This window comes from Schistocerca nitens, chromosome 4, assembly GCF_023898315.1.
Source record: "Schistocerca nitens isolate TAMUIC-IGC-003100 chromosome 4, iqSchNite1.1, whole genome shotgun sequence".
NCBI classification, from domain to species: Eukaryota; Metazoa; Arthropoda; class Insecta; order Orthoptera; family Acrididae; genus Schistocerca; species Schistocerca nitens.
This window is the reverse complement of record NC_064617.1, coordinates 683,385,244-683,403,024: the sequence shown is the minus strand read 5'-3', so window position 1 is coordinate 683,403,024 and position 17,781 is coordinate 683,385,244. Positions and strand designations below refer to the sequence as shown.

General features: G+C 41.3%; 2 protein-coding genes across 3 annotated transcripts in view; one reads left to right on the top strand and one right to left on the bottom strand.

Annotated features, from left to right (window-relative positions):
* The window catches only part of LOC126251865 (H/ACA ribonucleoprotein complex subunit 2-like protein), a 41,275-nt gene extending 34,969 nt beyond the window's left edge, over positions 1 to 6,306 (bottom strand). The window contains exons 1-3 of one of the 2 annotated variants that reach the window (XM_049952552.1): positions 6,164 to 6,306; positions 5,260 to 5,469; positions 5,051 to 5,123 (exon numbers count right to left, since the gene is read on the bottom strand). In XM_049952552.1, the coding sequence (XP_049808509.1) occupies positions 5,051 to 5,123; positions 5,260 to 5,467 (281 nt within the window). In that variant the 5' untranslated portion in view covers positions 5,468 to 5,469; positions 6,164 to 6,306. Of the gene's footprint in view, positions 1 to 5,050; positions 5,124 to 5,259; positions 5,470 to 5,759; positions 5,900 to 6,163 lie in introns of those variants that run through there. The other variant, XM_049952551.1, reaches the window with a different exon arrangement.
* Positions 5,870 to 17,781, top strand: part of LOC126251864 (fidgetin-like protein 1) — a 179,369-nt gene continuing 167,457 nt past the window's right edge. Inside the window, exon 1 of the mRNA XM_049952550.1 lies at positions 5,870 to 6,089. Within this exon, the coding sequence (XP_049808507.1) occupies positions 5,953 to 6,089 (137 nt within the window). The 5' untranslated portion in view covers positions 5,870 to 5,952. The remainder of the gene's footprint in view (positions 6,090 to 17,781) is intronic.

The window sequence follows — 17,781 nt, the reverse complement described above, 5'->3', positions numbered from 1 at the left end:
TGTCGTTATCAGGAGAAAGAAAACTGGCGTTCTACGGATCGGAGCGTGGAATGTCAGGTCCCTTAATCGGGCAGGTAGGTTAGAAAATTTGAAAAGGGAAATGGATAGGTTAAAGTTAGATATAGTGGGAATTAGTGAAGTTCGGTGGCGGGAGGAACAAGACTTCTGGTCAGGTGACTACAGGGTTATAAACACAAAGTCAAATAGGGGTAATGCAGGAGTAGGTTTAATAATGAATAGGAAAATAGCAACGCGGGTAAGCTACTACAAACAGCTTAGTGAACGCATTATTGTGGCCAAGATAGATACGAAGCCCACACCTACTACAGTAGTACAAGTTTATATGCCAACTAGCTCTGCAGATGACGAAGAAATTGAAGAAATGTATGATGAAATAAAAGAAATTATTCAGATAGTGAAGGGAGACGAAAATTTAATAGTCATGGGTGACTGGAATTCGAGAGTAGGAAAAGGGAGAGAAGGAAACGTAGTAGGTGAATATGGATTGGGGCTGAGAAATGAAAGAGGAAGCCGCCTGGTAGAATTTTGCACAGAGCACAACTTAATCATAGCTAACACTTGGTTTAAGAATCATGATAGAAGGTTGTATACATGGAAGAACCCTGGAGATACTAAAAGGTATCAGATAGATTATATAATGGTAAGACAGAGATTTAGGAACCAGGTTTTAAATTGTAAGACATTTCCAGGGGCAGATGTGGACTCTGACCACAATCTATTGGTTATGACCTGTAGATTAAAACTGAAGAAACTGCAAAAAGGTGGTAATTTAAGGAGATGGGACCTGGATAAACTGAAAGAACCAGAGGTTGTACAGAGTTTCAGGGAGAGCATAAGGGAACAATTGACAGGAATGGGGGAAAGAAATACAGTAGAAGAAGAATGGGTAGCTTTGAGGGATGAAGTAGTGAAGGCAGCAGAGGATAAAGTAGGTAAAAAGACGAGGGCTAGTAGAAATCCTTGGGTAACAGAAGAAATATTGAGTTTAATTGATGAAAGGAGAAAATATAAAAATGCAGTAAATGAAGCAGGCAAAAAGGAATACAAACGTCTCAAAAATGAGATTGACAGGAAGTGCAAAATGGCTAAGCAGGGATGGCTAGAGGACAAATGTAAGGATGTAGAGGCTTATCTCACTAGGGGTAAGATAGATACTGCCTACAGGAAAATTAAAGAGACCTTTGGAGATAAGAGAACCACTTCTATGAACATCAAGAGCTCAGATGGAAACCCAGTTCTAAGCAAAGAAGGGAAAGCAGAAAGGTGGAAGGAGTATATAGAGGGTCTATACAAGGGCGATGTACTTGAGGACAATATTATGGAAATGGAAGAGGATGTAGATGAAGATCAAATGGGAGATACTATACTGCGTGAAGAGTTTGACAGAGCACTGAAAGACCTGAGTCGAAACAAGGCCCCCGGAGTAGACAACATTCCATTGGAACTACTGACGGCCTTGGGAGAGCCAGTCCTGACAAAACTCTACCATCTGGTGAGCAAGATGTATGAAACAGGCGAAATACCCTCAGACTTCAAGAAGAATATAATAATTCCAATCCCAAAGAAAGCAGGTGTTGACAGATGTGAGAATTACCGAACAATCAGTTTAATAAGCCACAGCTGCAAAATACTAACACGAATTCTTTACAGACGAATGGAAAAACTGGTAGAAGCCGACCTCGGGGAAGATCAGTTTGGATTCCGTAGAAATACTGGAACACGTGAGGCAATACTGACCTTACGACTTATCTTAGAAGAAAGATTAAGGAAAGGCAAACCTACGTTTCTGGCATTTGTAGACTTAGAGAAAGCTTTTGACAATGTTGACTGGAATACTCTCTTTCAAATTCTAAAGGTGGCAGGGGTAAAATACAGGGAGCGAAAGGCTATTTACAATTTGTACAGAAACCAGATGGCAGTTATAAGAGTCGAGGGACACGAAAGGGAAGCAGTGGTTGGGAAGGGAGTAAGACAGGGTTGTAGCCTCTCCCCGATGTTATTCAATCTGTATATTGAGCAAGCAGTGAAGGAAACAAAAGAAACATTCGGAGTAGGTATTAAAATCCATGGAGAAGAAATAAAAACTTTGAGGTTCGCCGATGACATTGTAATTCTGTCAGAGACAGCAAAGGACTTGGAAGAGCAGTTGAACGGAATGGATGGTGTCTTGAAGGGAGGATATAAGATGAACATCAACAAAAGCAAAACGAGGATAATGGAATGTAGTCGAAGTAAGTCGGGTGATGTTGAGGGTATTAGATTAGGAAATGAGACACTTAAAGTAGTAAAGGAGTTTTGCTATTTGGGGAGCAAAATAACCGATGATGGTCGAAGTAGAGAGGATATAAAATGTAGACTGGCAATGGCAAGGAAAGCGTTTCTGAAGAAGAGAAATTTGTTAACATCGAGTATAGATTTAAGTGTCAGGAAGTCTTTTCTGAAAGTATTTGTATGGAGTGTAGCCATGTATGGAAGTGAAACATGGACGATAAATAGTTTGGACAAGAAGAGAATAGAAGCTTTCGAAATGTGGTGCTACAGAAGAATGCTGAAGATTAGATGGGTAGATCACATAACTAATGAGGAGGTACTGAATCGGATTGGGGAGAAGAGGAGTTTGTGGCACAACTTGACCAGAAGAAGGGATCGGTTGGTAGGACATGTTCTGAGGCATCAAGGGATCACCAATTTAGTATTGGAGGGCAGCGTGGAGGGTAAAAATCGTAGGGGGAGACCAAGAGATGCATACACTAAGCAGATTCAGAAGGATGTAGGTTGCAGTAGGTACTGGGAGATGAAGAAGCTTGCACAGGATAGAGTAGCATGGAGAGCTGCATCAAACCAGTCTCAGGACTGAAGACCACAACAACAACAACAAATCTTGTTAACTTTTATTGTACACAAATGCCTTGCAATAACAAGTTGAAACATTGCCACATATTAGATTATGGTCTACTTATGCAGTGTTTGAAATTTGGCTTGGATATCACTTGTCCCTTTTGTGCTACCACACTTAGAAAATCCATGTTTTTCAGGTAATTTTTCAAATTTTTGTATTTTCGTGTGCATGTAACTCTGCGTGACTGATATGGGCAAGATGAGTTCTGTGTGTGTTTAGGCCACATTAAGCTTACCACAAAAAAATTATACCATTTTTGTGTGAATTATATTTGGCATTGAGGGCACCTACAATATGCAGCTTTCAACGTATTACATTTTTTTAATCACATTTTGAAATTTTTTATTTTCCCTCAGAAATATGTCGTTGGTATTTTGATTCATAGAGTGTGTTCTCTAAGTGGATGTTACTGGGTTGTAAAAATTTCACTGGACTGTGTGGAATAGTTCCAAAGTTATTAAGACCTGAAGTTGGGTCTTAAGATAGATTGCCAGATGCGGGTTGCAATTTCCGGGTCACACCACCTTCTTTCACAAGCTATAATTCTGGAACTAATTGGCAGAGGAACTTAAAATTTTGTACATGAGTGTTCCACACTTTGTAGCATTGGTGTGCAAAATTTCAGCCTAATCTGAGACTATCGGCTGGAACATTTTTTCAAATTGGTTGATTGACATGGGATGACTCATTTGGCATTTGAAAAAAAGGCATATATGGATTAAAGCAAAGTGGCCATTGCTGGAATAAATGTTTGCATAAAAGTTTGATAAAACTAGGCATGTTACAGTCAAAGGCAAATCCCAGTGTATATCATAAAAGGAGCAATGAAGAAATTGCAATCATGGCCATATGGGTAGATGATTTTTTTTTATTTTAACCAATAGTAAAAAGTTATGGTAAGAATTTAATACGCATGAATTTGGAGAAATTAATCAATACTTAGACATGAAGATTTTAAGAAGTGACAACAGAGATGAATTATTGATTAATCAATCTCTGTAGACAAGGAATATCTTAGAAAAGCTCAATATGGAAAATTGTAAACCTATTTCTACTCCTATGGAAAACAATGCAGAACTGATGATGACAAGAACTGTAAGGAAAGTGTACGATCTTTGGAAGCTGTAGGAAGTCTACTGTACTTAGCACAGACTTCCAGACCAGACACTGCATTTGCCACAAATGCAGTAAGCAAGTTTTGCAGTGAACCGAGAGAAAAGCACTGGATGGCAATCAAGATAATTTGGAAGGATACAGTGGTGCGGACTGGGGAAATAGCTGGAAAACAGACACTCCATCACTGGAAGTTGTTTTAGACTAATGGGAGGATTGATATCATGGTCATGTAAGAGACAAAGAACTGTTGCTTTGAGTACTGTAGTAGCTGAATATATGGCCTTGTCCTCCACTATCCAAGAAGCTCTTTGGATCTGTGCACTGATGAGTGAAATAGAATCTCCTCCAACATTAAAGCCAACTTTGGTATTTTGTGACAAATGGGAGCTATTAAACTTGCAGAAAATAATGTCACCAGTGTAAGATCCAAACATATTGACATAAGGCATCACTTTATAAGACATCATGTGGAACAGGGAAATATAAACTTCAGTTATATATGCACAGAAGAAATGTTACCTGATCTCCTAACCAAGCCTCTCAGTAGGGATAAATTTCAGAAGCTGGTTAAACATTATGGTTTAACCTCAAATGTATAGTGTTGAGTATCTGAAAAATATTTGTTCAAGGGGGAGTGTTCGGGATATATGAACAAACATTTTCCAGAGTGCATAGTGGCGCACAAGATATGATGTGCAGAGTGAATTAGACTCTGTGGAATATACATGTTCCGTGTTTGTTGATGGGGCAACGTAATATAACTTGGTAGTCAAATGTATTAATATGTGTTGTGCGAATAAAGCATAAGTTTATTTTGTCCCTTAAATAGTTGTTACCTATCATTTATTTGCGTTAATCTGCATTAACAACAACGACATTCTGTACAACCTTTTTGATTTTTCTAATATATATTAATACCTCTCCTCGGCCTATATCTGTGGTTTATTTATACAGTGGCAATGATATAAGAGGCAATCGTTATTCCAGAAAGTTAATAAAATAATGTTTTCTTACCCTGATTCTCCCTTCCTTATCCTCCTCTGTACATCCTTAAGACCATTCCGCAGATATGTTTTGTGGGCTGCCGCTGTAAAACAAAAGCCCAAATCACAACAAAACATACACATATATATATATATATATATATATATATATATATATATATATATATATATATATGGAACACAAACATTTTTAACACAAACGGATACAACTTCTCTGACCTTTCTTAATTAATTTATACAGTTTCTTTGCAAGCTTCCTTGAGGCCATTGGTTTTGCAATCGACGTAGCAAATGCACACTTCTCGTCATAACTTAAGTCTTCCTTCTTAATTGTGGAAACATCGAGAATTTCTGCTGTTTCCTGCTCCTCAGCTGCTGGTTCATTTTCCGCACCAGGCTCTTGCTTGATCTTTTTAGTTTTGCCCATTTCTTGAACAAAATAAACAGTACCGTCTAGAAGGAGTTACGATACACTGCACATTTGTTTATTCCCACTTTTCAACTGAAACTCAGAAACACAACAACACGTGCTTACAACGAATAAACAAAAAACGCCACAGAATACATATATTCATTGCCAAAGACCTTTCCGTGCTATGCAGCAACAGCAGCATCACAACTGTATATGCCAACGCGCCTTCACACGTTCAATAATATTATCAAACTATTAATATATTGACCGTCTGAGAGATTGTATTGACTATATTAGATATACTAACGAGCACTATTGATGATCCAAAAAATATTGTCAAAACGTAGGTCGAGTGTTGTTGGCTTGACAATCCGCCTTTCAAATGTTTACAGAGCTTTCATGACCAAGTCACACAGTAACACAAGGTATGTTTCTTGGCTGTGGAAGTGCTTTGAACGCCGCGCCAAATTATGATGATTTGATTGAGAATAAGCGAAGAAATGATGTCGGACTTGACAGACGAATATATGCATTATTATCAGTCCCTCTCGTTTCAGTTTGATGAGGTAGATTCTTTTGAAAAATGCAGCATTAAAAGAAAATGTCTTGCGCAAAGTTTCAAAACATCCGTCACCATGTAAGTATAATTCTATTAATTTCCTCATTTCACAACCTCGGCATGTTTCGGTAAGAAGTAAATAACAAACTTACTCTTAGAACATATTCTCAGCCCAAACGTATTGAGGTATGTTGAACAGAGGCATGTATTCACCTCCTTTTTTTGCCGTGAGTCACCTGTCTTCTGACTTGTTTGAAGTAGCCACCATGAATATCTCCCTAGTGGCAATCTCTTTATCTTATTGTAGCAATGTTGCCAAATTTCCTCAATTATTTGTTGTATATATTCCAATCTCTGTCTTCTACACTTTTTACCTTCTGTAGATCCCTCTAGTATAATGGAAGTTATTCCCTTATGTCTCAGCACATTTCTTATCATCAAGGCCTGCCTTATCAATGTTTTCTATACGTACCTTGCTGCGCCGATTCTGTGGAGAACTTTCTCTTTCTGTGCCTTATCAGCCCGCCTATTTTTCATTATCTGCCTTTAGCGTCAAATTTCAAACACTTTTATATTCTTTTCTGGTTTTCCCCACATTCCATGATACACTACCATACAGTGCTGTGCTCCATGCACAAATATCCAGAAAGTTGTTCTTAAATTTGTTACTACTTGCTAGTTGAATTCTTTTGCCCTGGAATGCCCTCTTTGCCTGCACTAATCTGCATTTTATTTTATCCTTGCATTGTCCATCTTATTTTGCTTCCAAGGTAACAGTATTACTTAAGTTCACCTATTTCGAAGTCTCCAGTTTTGATAAGGTTATTACTTATCTCACTCCTGCTACGCCCTATTACTTTTGTCTTTCTTCAATTTACTCTTAATCTATAATCTGTACTCTTAGGCTATTCATTCCATTCAACAGGTCCTGTAGTTTTTGTTCGCTGTGGATAGCAATGTCATGAGTGAATCTTATTACTGAAATTCTTTCATCGTGAATTTTAATCCTATTCCTGAATCTTTTGTCTTACATTATTTATAATACAAGCTCCTCATTCTTGATATTTCATTTGTAATACTCCCTCTTGGTTTTTGTACGACATTACCCACGATTCCTTGAAGCTTCCACCCATTTTTCTGAAAATTTACAACTTCTTGCTCAATTTTATACTATTGTATGTTACTTCTAGGTAGGTTGAAAAATCCTGTGATTGTGTTGTGAATCTTCTTAAGTCTTGCTTCCCTTATCAAGTACAATGTTAGAATTGCCCCTCTGGTGCCTTTACCTTCTCTAAAACCAAGCCGATTGTCATCTGACAGATCTTCAATTTTTATTTTTCCCCAGTCTTCTGAATATTATTCTAGTCAACAACTTGTGTGTGTGAGCTGTTAACCCCAAGTGTGCGATTGTTCTCACACTTATCTGCCCTTGCCATCTTTGGAATTGTATGGATGATATTTTTCTGATATTGTGTCTTCAGTCTCATAGATTCTTCACATCCACTTGAATAGTCACTTGGTTGCCACTTTTCCTAATGCTTTTAGAAATTCTGATAGAATGTTATCTGTACTGTCTGCTGTACCTTCTGCCTGACTTGATCACAAGTGTCTTGGAGTGCTTTTAAATTCTGACTCTAATATTAGGTACCCTCTCTTTTCCATATTGGCTGCAATTTAATCTTTTGTCACCCTCATCAGAGAAGTCCTCCCCTGTCATGGAGGCTTTAGTGTACTCTTTCCAGCTATTCGCTCTCTCTTCTGCATTTAACAATGGAATCCCCATTTCTGTCTTAATGTTGTCGCCCTTGCTTTTAATTTCACCGAAGGCTGTTTTCTTGTTGTTGTTGTTGTTGTTGTTGTTGTCTTCAGTCCTGAGACTGGTTTGATGCACCACCGAGCGAGGTGGCGCAGTGGTTAGCACACTGGACTCACATTCGGAAGGATGACGGTTCAATCCCGCGTCCGGCCATCCTGATTTAGGTTTTCCGTGATTTCCCTATATCACTTCAGGCAAATACCTGGATGGTTCCTTTGAAAGGGCACGGCCGATTTCCTTCCCCATCCTTCCCTAACCCGAAGCTTGTGCTCCGTCTCTAATGACCTCGTTGTCGATGGGACGTTAAACACTAATCTCCTCCTCCTCCTCCTCCTGGTTTGATGCAGCTCTCCATGCTACTCTATCCTGTGCAAGCTTCTTCATCTCCCAGTACTTACTGCAACCTACATCCTTCTGAATCTGCTTAGTGTATTCATCTCTTGGTCTCCCTCTACGATTTTTACCCTCCACGCTGCCCTCCAATGCTAAATTTGTGATCCCTTGATGCCTCAGAACATGTCCTACCAACCGATCCCTTCTTCTTGTCAAGTTGTGCCACAAACTCCTCTTCTCCCCAATTCTATTCAGTACCTCCTCATTAGTTACGTGATCTACCCATTTAATCTTCAGCATTCTTCTATAGCACCACATTTCAAAAGCTTCTATTCTCTTCTTGTCCAAACTATTTATCGTCCATGTTTCACTTCCATATATGGCTGCACTCCATACAAATACTTTCAGAAACGACTTCCTGACACTTAAATCTATACTCGATGTTAACAAATTTCTCTTCTTGAGAAACGCTTTCCTTGCCATTGCCAGTCTACATTTTATATCCTCTCTACTTCGACCATCATCAGTTATTTTGCTCCTCAAATAGCAAAACTCCTTTACTACTTTAAGTGTCTCATTTCCTAATCTAATTCCCTCAGCATCACCCGACTTAATTCGACTACATTCCATTATCCTCGTTTTGCTTTTGTTGATGTTCATCTTATATCCTCCTTTCAAGACACTGTCCATTCCGTTCAACTGCTCTTCCAAGTCCTTTGCTGTCTCTGACAGAATTACAATGTCATCAGCGAACCTCAAAGTTTTTACTTCTTCTCCATGGATTTTAATACCTACTCCGAATTTTTCTTTTGTTTCCTTTACTGCTTGCTCAATATACAGATTGAATAACATCAGGGAGAAGCTACAACCCTGTCTCACTCCTATCCCAACCGCTGCTTCCCTTTCATGCCCCTCGACTCTTATAACTGCCATCTGGTTTCTGTACAAATTGTAAATGGCCTTTCACTCCCTGTATTTTACCCCTGCCATCTTTAGAATTTGAAAGAGAGTATTCCAGTCAACATTGTCAAAAGCATTTCTCTAAGTCTACAAATTCTAGAAACATAGGTTTGCCTTTCCTTAATCTATTTTCTAAGATAAGTCGTAGGGTCAGTATTGCCTCACGTGTCCCAACATTTCTGCGGAATCAAAACTGATCTTCCCCGAGGTTGGCTTCTACCAGTTCTTCCATTTGTCTGTAAAGCATTCGCGTTAGTATTTTGCAGCAGTGACTTATTAAACTGATAGTTCGGTAATTTTCACATCTGTCAACACCTGCTTTCTTTGGGATTGGAATTATTATATTCTTCTTGAAGTCTGAGGGTATTTCACCTGTCTCATACATCTTGCTCACCAGATGGTAGAGTTTTGTCAGGACTGGCTCTCCCAAGGCCGTCAGTAGTTCTAATGGAATGTTGTCTACTCCCAGGGCCTTGTTTCGACTCAGGTGTTTCAGTGCTCTGTCAAACTCTTCACGCAGTATCATATCTCCCATTTCATCTTCATCTACATCCTCTTCCATTTACATACTATTGTCCTCAAGTACATCGCCCTTGTATAGACCCTCTATATACTCCTGCTTTCCCTTCTTGGCTTAGTATTGGGTTTCCATCTGAGCTCTTGATATTCATACAAGTGGCTCTCTTTTCTCCAAAGGTCTCTTTAATTTTCCTGTAGACAGTATCTATCTTACCCCTAGTGAGATAAGCCTCTACATCCTTACATTTGTCCTCTAGCCATCCTTGCTTAGCCATTTTGCACTTCCTGTCAATCTCATTTTTGAGACATTTGTATTCCTTTTAGCCTGCTTCATTTACTGTGTTTTTATATTTTCTCCTTTCATCAATTAAATTCAATATTTCTTCTGTTACCCAAGGATTTCTACTAGTCCTTGTTTTTTTACCTACTTGATCCTCTGCCGCCTTCACTGCTTAATCCCTCAGAGCTACTCATTCTTCTTCTACTGTATTTATTTCCCCCATTCCTGTTAATTGTCCCCTTATGCTCTACTTGAAACTCTGTACAACCTCTGGTTCTTTCAGTTTATCCAGGTCCCATCTCCTTAAATTCCCACCTTTTTGCAGTTTCTTCAGTTTTAATCTACAGTTCATAACCAATAGATTGTGGTCAGAGTCCACATCTGCCCCTGGAAATGTCTTACAATTTAAAACCTGGTTCCTAAATCTCTGCCTTACCGTTATAAAATCTATCTGATACCTTCTAGTATCTGCAGGATTCTTCCATGTATACAACCTTCTGTTATGATTCTTGAACCAAATGTTAGCTATGATTAAGTTATGCTCTGTGCAAAATTCTACCAGACAGCTTCCTCTTTCATTTCTCTCCCCCAATCCATATTCATCCACTATGTTTCCTTCTCTCCCTTTTCCTTCTCTCGAATTCCAGTCACCCATGACTATTAAATTTTTATCTCCCTTCACTACCGGAATAATTTCTTTTATCTCATCATACATTTCATCAATTTCTTCAACATATGCAGAGCTAGTTGGTACACATACTTGTACTACTGTAGTAGTCATTGGCTTCGTATGTATCTTGGCCACAATAATGCGTTCACTATGCTGTTTGTAGTAGCTTACCCGCACTCCTATTTTTTTATTCATTATTAAACCTACTCCTGCATTACCCCTATTTGATTTTGTATTTATAACCCTGTAATCCCCTGACCAAAAGTCTTGTTCCTCCTGCCACCGAACTTCACTAATTCCCACTATATCTAACTTTAACCTATCCATTTCCCTTTTTAAATTTTCTAACCTACCTGCCCGATTAAGGGATCTGACATTCCATGCTCTGATCTGTAGAATGCCAGTTTTCTTTCTCCTGATAATGACGTCCTGAGTAGTCCCCGCCAGGAGATCCGAATGGGGGACTATTTTACCTCCGGAATATTTTACCCAAGAGGACACCATCATCATTTAGCCATACAGTAAAGCTGTTTTAACTTCTCTATATGCTGAAACAGTCCTTTGGACAGTCATTTCTTTTTCTATTTTGTCACACTTTTCCTGCAGCCATTTCACTTAGCTTCCCTGTACTCTCCTACCATGAAGCAATGGAAGAATCAGTTAACATGACTTGCTGTTTATGTTATTCCTAAGTGACTTAGTATATTGTCATAGTTGCATCTTTCCCTGAACGTGTGTATACTTTCTTCTTCCGTTGATCAGTTGTAATATTTCTTCTCGTACTCAAGGTTTGTTTCCTCTTACCTAGCTTGCACCTATGTTTGTCTGTCCAACATCTGTGATTGCCCTATTTAGAGATGCCCAAACAGCCTCAGAGAATTTCAGACACCTCATCATTCCTCAGTACTTCAGTACCCTCTTCTCTCCAAATTGATTGTTCAGGATGATTCTCTTAACCTTCAGTTTCCTCTTCATCTTTACTGAATTGTGATCTTGATCTGTACCTGATCTTTGGTAAGCCTTACAGTCTGATATGATTTTGGAACCTGTGACTGATCATGGTGTAACTGGGCTGGAATCTACCAGTCTCCTGGCCTTTTCAAAGTATACATCCTCTTGTGACTTTTTGGACAGTGTATTCACTATTAGTTGCCAAAATTTATGCAGAACTCAATTTTTCTTCTCTCTCATCCCTATTCTTCTACTTCTTCTTTAGTGTTTAAACCTGAGTTTGGTTTGCAGCAGTATGCAAATAAACTCTTCCGTCTGTCTCCCTCTTCATTTTTGCATAGATAGCACATCCCACACACTCATAATTGCTGCCTTTATGACATCTTTGGTCGTCCCCCGTGTTCCTTCCCTCGACAGTTCCTTTTGTTATTGTTCTTATGATATTGTTGTGTCCTACGAGTTTGCCCATTTTTGTCTGGATGTGCCCCCAGAGAGTTCTGGCCTCTTGTCCTCTTCTGAACAGCTCTTTACTGGTAATTTTATCCCTCCAGTTTATCTTGTCATCCTTCTGTAGCACCATACCTCCAGGGAGTCTAACAGTCTTCTCTCTTGTTTTCTTACTGTCGAATTGTATAGAATCACACTGTATAGAATCACACTCCAAATAAATGCTTCCATTATACATTTAATTTTGCCTGATGTGCGTTCTCACTCATGACAAAGTTCTTTCAGAAATTAAAAGCAATTTTGAACCTGCTGTATTTTGCACACAATTTCTTTCCAGCTTCTACCATATGTTGTGATCCTGCTTCCCGGATAGGTAAATTCCTCAATCACTTCTAACCATCCTCTTCCAATTCTTATTCTTAGAATGTTACTCATCATAAAGATGACACGTTGAGCTGCAGACAGACACAACAAAAAGGCTGTTGCACATTTAGATTTCTGCCAAAGCCTTGTTTAGAAAACACAACACACACTTATTCATTCACACAAGCAAGCACACCTCAGGCACACATGGCCGCCATCTCTGCCAGCTCAAACTGGAATGTGGCTGTCACATGGAATGAAAGTGGCAATCTGGAAGGATTGGGGAAGGGGAAGGTTATGGTTGGGGGGGAGAAGAGTGTTTTCTGGCTGAGGGTGTAGGGGCTAGATGGAGGCATGACAAGACTGCCACCAGGAGCAGTGTCAGGAGGCCGTGGGGCAGGGAGCTGGAAGGAGGAGGGGGAGACAGGAAGCAGGGAAAGAGAGGAGCAAGGAAGGAGAAAGGCAGGTATGTTGGCAGAGTGTGGCACACAGTGAGGGTGGGAGGGATGAGAATAGGGAGGAAGTAATAGGAGAGAGGGGGCAGAAACTGTTGGGTGGAAACTGTTGTGTGGGGACAGTAGAGCTTGAGGCTGGGATAACTTTAGGAGCAGAGAATGTCTTGATAACTCCCATCTGTGCAGTTCAGAAAAGCTGGTGGTGGAGGAGAAGATCCAGATGGCCTGGGTTGTAAGGCAGTCATTGAAATCAAGCATGTAATATTTAGCTGCATGTTGTGCCACAGGGTGGTCTACTCTTGGCCACAGTTTGGTGATGACCGTACAACCTGTTGGACAACTAGTTGGTAGTCGTACCAATGTATAAATCTGTGCAGTGATTGCAGCAGAGCTGATATATGACATTGCTGCTTTCACAGGTAACCTGGCCTCCATGGGGTAGGATAAGCCAGTGACAAGCTGAGATGGGTATTACTTGATGGGTGGATTGGGCAGGCCGTCCACCTGCATGGGGTTTGTATGGAGCGTGGCATAGAGATGGACTAGGATGTTGTGGAGGTTGGGCGGGTGATAGAGCTCCACTTTAGAAGGCATGGAAAGGACCTTTGGAAGGATATCCCTCATTTCAGGTCATGATAGCTAGTTCTTGGAGGTGGTGGGGTCACTGTAAAAGGTGCACTTTTTTCTAGAATGCTGCCAGGGGCAGTGTTGTGAGGCTCTGGGGGTAGGGAGGATGGAAAGTGGAAAAGGAGGGGACCAAAGATGGAAACAAAGCGATGTGTCGGTTGGCTGAGAGTGGGCACAGATTGACTGTCCACATCGCATTCACCCCCGCCCCTGCAAATCTTTCTACCACCACCCAAGAACCAGCTACAAAGGAGCGTCCCCTTCATCACCCAATATAACCCTGGACTTGAACAACTGAACCACGTCCTTCCTCAGGGCTTTGATTACCTATTGTCATGCCTTGAAATGAGGGACAACCTTCCAAAGATCTTTCCCACCCCTCCTAAAGTGGTGTTCCATCACCCACCCAACCTCCACAATATTCTAGTCTGTCTCTACTCCTTTCCTGAGCCCAGACCCTTGCCACAGGCATCATATCCCTGCAGAAGAGCCAGGTGCAAAATCGGCCCAATCCACCCACCTGCACATCCTGTTTGTCCTTTCACAGGCTTGTCCTACCCCATTAGAGACCAGGCCACATATGAAAGCAGCCATGTCGTATACCAGCTCTGCTGCAATCATTGGACAGCTTTTTATATTGGTATGTCTACCAGTAAGCTGTCTACCAGAATGAATGACAACTCCAAAAGTGTGGCCAAGAGCAGAGTGAACTACCCTATCACATAACATGCTTGATTTTAATGGCTGCATTACAACTTGTGCTGTCTCGATGATTCCCTGTACCACCAGCTGTTCTGAACTGCACAGATGGGAGTTATCCTTGCAACACATTCTCTGCTCCAGAAATTATCCTTGCCTCGGCTTTGGTAACCTACTGTCCACATCACCCTCCACCCAACAGCTTCTGCCTCCTCTGCCACATAACCTCTCTTCAATTAATGTCCCCTCACTCATTGAGCTCACTCTTTTCCAACAGACCCACCAGTCTCTTCCTCTCTCTGCTCCTCTTCTTTTCTGCTCCCCCCCCCCCCCCCCCCATTTCGTGCCCCGCTTCTTTTTGCAGTTTGGCTAAAGTCACCACTGATGGAGAGCAAATGTGTGAATGTGTTTTATTTTCTTTTTTGGTGAAGGCTTTTACCAAAAGCTTAGTGTGTACAAGTCTTTCCGTTGTGCCTGACTACAACTGGGCATGCCATCTTTACAGTGACTAGCAATTTATTCTTTTCATATGACTAGTAATCTATTCTTTTCATAATTGTTGATATTCCAACCTTGACTTTTTCCTTGATTTTTCGATACCACGAACCTGTGATGTTTTCCTTTGCAGATTAATATCCCTAACATAGGTTTGCTGTAGAAAACTTGAACATATTCTCAGTTAGAATATAATACATTTTCTTGAGTCTGAGATGCTTATGTCCACAAATCAGCATGGCCAGCTTGCCCTTTTCTCATATAATATTCTGTGAACTATGGATGAAGGGCAACAGGCAGAGATTCCACATGTCTAGATTTCTGAAAAGCATTTGGCATGGTGCACTACTGCAGACTGTTAATGAAGATATATGGAATAGGTTCCCAGATATGTGAGTGGCTCAAAGACTTCTTGAGTAATAGGACACAGGTATGTTGTCCTTGATGGCAAGTGTTTGTTAGAGACAAAGGTATCCGCAGGAGTGCTCCAGGCAAGTGTGATAGGAACACTATTATTTTATATATAAACAAATGATATGGTGGAAAGGTTTGGCACCCAAAATTTCCTATCGCTCTGTACTTTCTGTGTCCAAGTTGTTGCCTCCCATAGTTTCCCCCACATCCAGGAAAATGGGGTCCTGCAGGGCTCTATATTGAGTTTATCTCTATTTTTAGTGGCCATTAATGGTCTAGCAGCAGCTGTTGGGCTGTCTCACCTTCTCTGTGTGCAGATGACGTCTGCATTTCGTACTGCTCCTCCAGTACTGGTGTTGCTGAGCGTTGCCTACAAGGAGCCATCCACAAGGCGCAGTCATAGGCTCTAGCCCACGGCTTCCAGTTTTCAGCTATTAAGTCATGTGACATGCACTTCTGTCAGCATTGTACCGTTCATCCGGAACCAGAACTTTACATTAATGACGATGCACTCACTGTAGTGGAGACATATCGATTCTTAGGATTGGTTTTTGTGGCGTGATTGATACGGTTTCCTCATCTTCGTCTGCTGAAGCGGAAGTGCTGGCAGCACCTCCCCTTGTTCAATCCTGCGTTGACTATGAGAGTCTGGTTTAGGGTTCGGCGGCGCCCTCAGCATTGTGTTTACTCGACCCAGTGCATGACAGTAGTGTTCAACTGGCAACAGGAGCTTTTATTAAGAGTCTGGTGACCAGCATCCTGGTGGAGGCCAGAGTTCCTCCATTGAAGGTTAGGCGTGCACAACTGCTCGCCAGTTACATTGCACACATTCATAGTTCTGCTAAGCATCCGAATTACAGTCTCTTTCTCCCGTCCATGGCGGTTCATCTCCCGCATTGGAGGTCCAGGTCAGGGCTTAAGATTGGAGTTCGCGTCTGATCTCTTCTGTCTGAAGTGGAGTCCTTGCCTTTACCACCTATACTCAAGGTCCATGAGGTCCATTCACGTACACCTCCATGGTGTACACCTATGCCGAAGCTTCATCTGGACCTTTCACATGGTCCTAAGGACTCAGTTTACCCCACAGCTCTCTGCTGTCACTTCCTCTTGATTCTTGACATGTACCGGGACCATGAAATGGTTTACACTGACGGCGTGATGGCTGAAGGTCACATTGGCTTCGCATATGTCCGTGGAGGACATATTGAACAGCACTCCTTGCCACATGGCTGCAGTGTTTTCACTGCAGAGCTGGCGGCCATTTCTCATGCTCTTGAGTGCATCTGCTCATGACCTGACAAGTTGTTTCGTCTCTGTACTGACTCCTTGAGCAGCCTACAAGCTATCAACCAGTGCTACCCCGCCATCCTTTGGTAGCGACCATCGAGGAGTCCATCTATGCCCTGGAATGGTCCAGTCATTCTGTGGTGCCCAGGCCACGTCGGAATCCCAGGAAATGAACGTGCCGACAGACTGGCCATACAGGCTACATGGAAACTACTTCTCTGGATCGGCATCCTGTCACGAACCGGCTCTACTTCTCAGGAAAAGTTAACTCCATAAGGACACCGTTATGGTGTGGCTAATGGTTGTAAAGGAATTTAGTAGAGCTGGCCATGATGTCTCCTTTGTTGATGCTGCTGTGTCTGCGTTGTCCTTGTGGCTTCTTGTTGTCTAGGCGATGATTCCTTGGTTGCTTTGGGTCCAAGAAAAGGTGCGGGTTTTTTAATTATTACTGGACTATCGAAAAATGACGCAGTATTCCACGGTTTCTTTGTATCAAACACATTTATTGCAAGAACTATATGCACAACTACACTCAACCGCGGCCAACACACAAGTGGCCGAAGACCCGTAGTAGACCAAAGATCACGGTCATAAGCTACAAAGAACATACAATTCCAATATCGATTATTGATCGCAACACCTAACTTAGTATTATCTTAAGCAAAAGCTTTTATAACACGACTTTAGTGTATAATAAAATAAAGTGACGTCTATTAGTGTATCATAAAATAAAATGACGTCTATTTGTCAGTTCCATTACAATCCCTGTAACTGACCTGGAATCATTATTACGCCACAAGGTTTTTCAGCTTTGGCAGACGGAATGGCTTAATCTCAGTGCGCCCTACAATCTGCGTGCCCTTAAGGAGACTACGAATGTGTGGAAGACCTCCATGTGGACCTCTCGCAGGGACTCTGTAGTTCTCTGCCTACTTTGCATTGGCCATATGTCGCTAACACATGGCTACCTCCTCCGTCACAAGGACCCATCTCGGAGTCACTGTGGCTTACATATGACAGTCATCCACATCTTGCTGGACTACCCACTTTTAGCTGCTGTGTGGCAGATTTTTAACCTTCCTAGCACCCTACCTTTGGTGTTGGGTGACAATGCCTCAACAGCAGATTTAGTTTTACGTTTTATTCGTGAGGGGGGTATTTATCGTACCATCTAAGGGTGGGCATTTAGCCTTCTATCTGAGGTTGCCACCCTCCCTCCATTTTAACTCTGTCGCACTTTCTTTGCATTTGTTTGTCTTGGTGGTTGTCTTTTCTCTACATGTGTTCATCTCGCCTTGTCTTTCTGGGGTGGACATTTTAATGTTTTGCAGAGTGGCTGGCTTATCCTCTTCTATTATTGTGATCAGCCAGCCCAGACCATGTGGTCTTTGGTTTTAATACCTTTTCCCACTCTTCCTTGTGGTGTATGTTTTCCTCGTTTTTTGTTCGTTCCA